Source organism: Oxyura jamaicensis, chromosome 2 (assembly GCF_011077185.1).
Source record: "Oxyura jamaicensis isolate SHBP4307 breed ruddy duck chromosome 2, BPBGC_Ojam_1.0, whole genome shotgun sequence".
Lineage (NCBI taxonomy): Eukaryota > Metazoa > Chordata > Aves > Anseriformes > Anatidae > Oxyura > Oxyura jamaicensis.
The window spans coordinates 60,190,841-60,196,840 of NC_048894.1; the positions used below are offsets into that span (position 1 = coordinate 60,190,841).

At 39.0% G+C, this 6,000-nt stretch overlaps 1 protein-coding gene across 3 annotated transcripts in view; it reads left to right on the top strand.

Moving 5' to 3' along the window:
• The window catches only part of VPS41 (VPS41 subunit of HOPS complex), a 106,177-nt gene that overhangs the window by 50,022 nt on the left and 50,155 nt on the right, over positions 1 to 6,000 (top strand). For all 3 annotated transcript variants that reach the window (XM_035317590.1, XM_035317592.1, XM_035317591.1), the window contains one exon: positions 5,488 to 5,607. In XM_035317590.1, the coding sequence (XP_035173481.1) occupies positions 5,488 to 5,607 (120 nt within the window). The remainder of the gene's footprint in view (positions 1 to 5,487; positions 5,608 to 6,000) is intronic.

Consider the following 6,000-nt stretch of genomic DNA (forward strand, 5'->3'; position numbering starts at 1 on the left):
AGCTGGATTTTCAGAGCTAGGGAACCAAGATAAAACTGAAAATTTACCTGGTGACTGCAAGTAGTTACATCTGCATATCTATCTGTATCTGTATCATACGTGTATGTGAAATAAATACGGTGGAAATATTTAAAAGCATATCTTTAATGCAGTCTGTGTTTCTGTTGCTGGGGAAAATACATTATAAGAACTGGTTTTCAAATGCAGATACTTATGTCAACATACTGAAGTCCAATTTGTCCTCTCAGAATTAGCATCTGAGCATATAGATGCCCATGGTTGAACATTAGACTCTGCTTTGTCTGTTATAAAAGCAGAGAGAACTTGGTGTTGCCTGGGGCAAATTTCTCATTAAAAAAAAAAAAAATCAAAAATAAAATTTCAGTGTTAGAAGCCTGGGCTGGACCCACATTGTCTCCTGTCTGAGAGGCAAAACAAGATGATCTAAATTCCTTTTCCACTCCAGGTAAAGCAGTGCTGTACACAGAAGAAGAATAGCAATTGCAAACAATGCACAAACAGGAAGAGAAACAGCATTCTTGTGGAATGGCAACTGCTCTTACGGATAGTTGAATTTGTATGTTAAAGTCAAGTCTGCCAGGGAATGTCTCAGATTTTTTTTTCTTTTAATTGTCTGCTTTTTAGTGTCAGCAGAAGCACTTTGCTTTGCAAGTAAGTAGATGACCTTTACCTCTGAACCCTATGATATGTACTTCATAATAACTGGTTGGACTACTTTGACAAATTATTAAATTGTCAGGATGCTGTTTGCAGCACAGTCCATTTTTAGAAAGCAGATAGTCAGCTGTTTGGCATTATGTTGGGTAGAAGAGTACCAGACAAGAAAGGCAGATTGCTTTGTAAGCTATAAAATGTCAGTCAGTAAATACTCAAAGGTCCGGTTTAAGTGAAGAAGGAGTAAATACTATGGCAATTTCTGTCCATGCATTGGATAATTTACCATAAACAGGAAGCAAACTGTAGCAGCAAGCAAGCAAGCCACAATAGTACAGGTCTGACATTTGCGTGCTGTGATGTATGGTGCCTGGATGTTTCGTGTATTATGCAACAGATGAGACTTGGAGATGTAGTGCTATGAAGTCTGATTTACTTAATAAGCAGCTTATTTTGTTGTGCTTGACTGAGGCTGGGTTTTCACAATGAAGAAGAAGAGAAACATTCATCTTGTGCTATAATGGACTGATTTTGTTTGTGGAAAGTGATAAGAGATTGCATGTAGTCCTGTGTGCAGGTAGTCTATAGTTGTGTATTTTGCAAAAGTCTGCGTAGAAGACTGTTGTTGTTGCCTGAGGTGGCAAGCAAAGAGGATCTAAATATGTGAGATGTGGGAGCCACACAGCTTGTGGCTCTGCCTGCAAGGCTGCAGGACTTGCTTCCAAAGGTGTTACGGTCTGTAGCTATTTGTGAATAGGCAACAGCTGGAATCTAGTGGCTGAGTTATTAAGAGTATAGCCTATTAGAAGTCCTATGGCACTTTTTTGTAGTGAACTCTTCAAAATTTCTAGCTTCTCTGCCCATGAACTGTGCAGCAGAAGCTCCTGTGTTGCATCTCACCATTGCCATCACTTCCCAGAGCCGTGTCTGCCTCTGCCTTCGTGTTCGGTTTCCCCAGACTCGCAGTGCTGCACCTCCTGTCATCCCTCCACCCACACCCAAGCCCCTTGTACAACAGTGATTGGTGATGATATTTTGAGAACCTATCTTCAGCTGAAAGCTTGAGGCTTACAATATTCTCTGCCTTGTTTGAACTCATCCAGCCCGTTGCTGCTCCACACAGAAGTGATAATTTTTTATTGTTGCTATATATTTTCCTAGGGATGCACGATTAAACAGTAAGTCTTCATGCAGCGTGCTGTTCCGTGTTACTCCCAGATATCTGTTAATCTCGGCTGTGCCTGTAAATGTTTTTATGCTTAAAACAATAAATATCTATAGTGATCAGTTGCATCCGTAGCAGTAGCATTTTAGGTTTTTGTGATCTTGCCTGGCTGAGGAGAGAGCTGGTGAAGCAGGTGCCAAAACCCAGAACAAATGCCACAGGTAGGCACGTCGTCAAACTCGGGCAAACAAAGAACAGGACAAGGACAATATTTTTCCTGGTATTTATTTCATTGAATGTGAAAACTAATCCAGCAGGGCTGCTGTAGGAAAAGGAAGGGTGGCTCTTCAGTTACAAATTGAAGTCTCAGCCTTTTGTTTCAGCAGAAGTCCTATAGCTCTTTACAGAGAAGGCACTGTGTTGAAACAAACAATTGTGTGGAGTAGAAGAGAGATGTTCTTCACACGTGATGCTGTGCACAGTGCTACAGCAAAAGACTTGTACTTTGAACCTTTTTACTGTGTGAGAATAGACATCTTTGATGTCAGCAGTTTCCTACTTGGTAGTGGGATTAAGTTAAATTTAATTATTTCACTGTATTGATACGGCCAAAACTGCAGTCATTGGCCTCTTTATTCAGAGGACTGAGAATTCCTCTGCATAGTTTAAAAGCTGGGATTACATGCAATTAGTGTTAATGCTAGTTGCACGATAGGCTCCATTAAATTCAAGCACTAGTCTATTCTGTTTAGTGGATGCACAGTACAAATAGAGTTTGGAGCTCTCAAAGGAGTTTAATCTCCTGGTAGTGAAAGATACAGAGAGATGTAGTCACTAATCCAAGAGAATTAATTATTTTAACTTGTTCTTAAAACCAAAAAGAACCAAGACCTGCACCGTCCTTGTCTCACACATTTCCATGTGTCTTTTTTCTCAGTAATCAGTAGACAAGCATTAGCAGTTAAGACCCACAGAAAAATTAGTAGAGAGATACAGGAAAATTTCAATGTACTATGAAGGAATGTGGGTGAGGACCCTTGCAGTCAAAGTTAATTTTATTTTGTTTTAGCTGTATTATTATGATAATTATTACTGTGGTGCATGCGAGAGGTGCTGAAAGTGCATTCTAAGCACTACTGTATTGTAACAAAGAACTTGAAAGATTTACCAGAGCAAATCAAAATGAGGAAAGTATAAACTCTATTGCACAGAATGCAAGGAAGTGATTTTGTGGCTGCTGTTGAAATATAAGTACTGGGAATGCTGACTGCCGGAATAGGGGATTTATGGGAAATAAAGTCCTAAAATATTTTCACCTACCAAAAAGAGTGGGAGGTGATAGAAGGAACCCCTCCAGGAATGGTGGATTTTTGTTATGTGTCTAGCTGCTATTGAAGTTTTAAGTGGCTTTCTGGTGCAATAAATATTTCATTATAAAGACAGAAAGGAAGACCGAGAAATAAATTAGTCTGCTTATTTTGAGAGAGCTGCATTCAGTGGATAGTAGTTCCAAAGCAAGTAGCAAAGTTGTGTGTTCAGTATTTCAGTTTCCAGGTGTCGCTGTAGGAAATAATAAATAAATCACATTATATATCAGTAAAATTGAGATAATTCCACTGCAGATAAAGTAGTAAAGTGTGTTTGGAGATTAAAATAGTTTTGTCTTGAAGCTATAATGTTGAGCATCCTTTAGCTTCTATTGCACTTTGTGATGTGAATTGGGAAATTTGGGTTGCTGCAGTGATTCAGATTCACTTTCCATCTTTTACAGGCAAGATCAGCCTGGTGTCTTCTATAGTTCTTGGTTTGAGAATTTAATTAAGCACGTGTAAAGTTGAGCATACGCTGAAGCAGGATTTTGTTTTACTTTTCTCCTCACCACTTTCTCAGGTCAATTATTTTCTTTCAGTTTCATACGCAGGTAGAGAGGCATGAAAAAAGCATGATGTTCACAAGCCAAAAACAGTAACAAAATAGCAGGTAAATGTCATTGCAAGTGTCATTCCAGCTGGATTTTGTAGCCTAAATAAACTTAAATCACACACAAGTCATAAGCAGAACAAAGATCTGTTAATGTCACTTGTATCAGACAGTTTTACTTCACTTCATCCACATCGTTTTCACAGCCTTGTGCAGAAAGTCCAGGTGAAAACGCTATGTATTTGCTGCTGTCTCTACTGGATTGTATTGAAAGAAGAATCTGTGTGGCTTTCCCTTAGAAGTTTGTGAACTGGAAAAAAGTAATTTTAAAGTCGGAATCAGCAGGGTACTCGGTTTTAAGTAATGTCCTCAGCTTCTGAGTGGAGCTGATTAGTTTGGGTTTTGTTTTGTTGCGTAGCCTTTTCACGGGTGGGAAAATCCCTGTGACTGTCTAAGAGTCCTTCACATGAGCTGTGGGAAAGACACGGGGTCATTTCAGGTGGGGTTAAAGTGGCCAGGTGTGCTCTGATGTCTGCTGTGTGCTCCATGCAAAAGTTCGAGGCAATCCTGGATAGTGACTACATCAAACTTTTGGAGAAAATCTTTGTCTTCTGATGCCATCTTGTGGCTGTGGGAGAGATAAGCAGTCAGTGTAATTATCATCAAAAGTCCCTTATTTATTAAAAGATGTTATTTTAAACAATTAGTGTCTTATCATTATTTATGCAAATAAAGGTGGAGGAACAGTAGCAACATAGTCACTCAAATTAGGTCGTTTCAGTTTGTAATTTTACACTTCTTAATGGTTCTTCTGCATTTTATGAGCTAGGGTTCAGGTTGTGTATGTGTCCATATGTGTGTACTCAGGCAACAGTTGGCAGGACTGGTACCTTACTCCTGTTCCCCTCCAAGCACTATGCTTTGCATCGCTTGAAGTGATTCTGTCTTATAATCCTATTAAATAACTTCCTCAAACCACGCAGGAACGCTAAAGAAGTTGGACTGTCATACAGACTGTCTGCATGTAGTGGTGTTTTTCTTTGCTGTGCAAGATATTTCAAAAAATAGTCTGTGCTTTTTAGATATTGTAAAATCCTTCCATGTTTGCAGAGCCTGGGATCCCCCATTACACAAGTCTTACAATCAGCAGTGCTTGTTGTGAGTGCAGTTGCATGTGTGCAATCATGCAGTATCTCTAGAGCCCTACTGAAGGCAGCGTACTTCCATATGGGGCCAAGCAAAAGGCTTCAGACTTGGAGGTCTTCAATAATTTTGACTAGCCCAGGCATAAGAGAGGTTTTTTACTCTCTCCTGCTTTTTGGAAAGAAGAAAGCCTATCAAGAGATCAGTGGATAGGTGTAAGACAGCCTGGTTTCTTTATTAGCTTTCCTAGCTCTTGTCACAAGTACTGTTAGGTTCTCAAATGCCTTAAGTGCTTTATCTTTCAAATGGAAAAAATATATTTACTATTATTTGAAAAAAAAAACTTGATAGGAAGGCTGCTAATTAATATAATTATGAAAGTAACTTGATTTTTTTAGTATGTAAAATTCTCAGTGTAAATATACTATATGAAAGTGTTTGATTGTGTTTGCTTTTGTTTTGTGATAGCTGTGTATTTCTCCCTAGCTTCGAATCCAAGCAGAGTAAGAGATAAGGAAGCAAAAAACCCCTTTGTTTGCATACGGTACTGTGTCAGAAATCTTTCTTGTTGCACTTGTTCACAGCTGCTGCTATATGAGAGAGGCTGGATGAATAGATGGAAGCCTTCAGTTTTACATGAAGGGGAGGGAAACATAAGAAACATAAAATGGAGAGGACACTTAATTGCTTGGGCCAATAATATGGTAAGTTTTTGTCACCTCTCTTAAATGAGCAGAAATACTGCTGCTTTACACTGATATTTGAAATGTTTTAAAATGGTGTTAATTGCTAAAATATTCCTTTGAAAACTGGTACATTAGAAGAATCCAGTACATGAGGCACTGAAGGATAGTGCTTTAGGTATGATTTCTTCATAGAGAGCCCGGCTGTTTGCATTTACTGCTGCCTGTTCGGTGTTCTCCACATGACTTGCAGCTGCGGAAGAGATTTAGAAAACCAGCTCTAAATACATACAATGTTAGGGGTGGTCACATCTGTACCCTATTGTATATCAGAGTTCTGGCCAGTGAGATTTGTTGAAGCAGATTGCTTGAGGAAGGAGTGCTAATGTGAACTCTTCTTTATAATATCCTCCT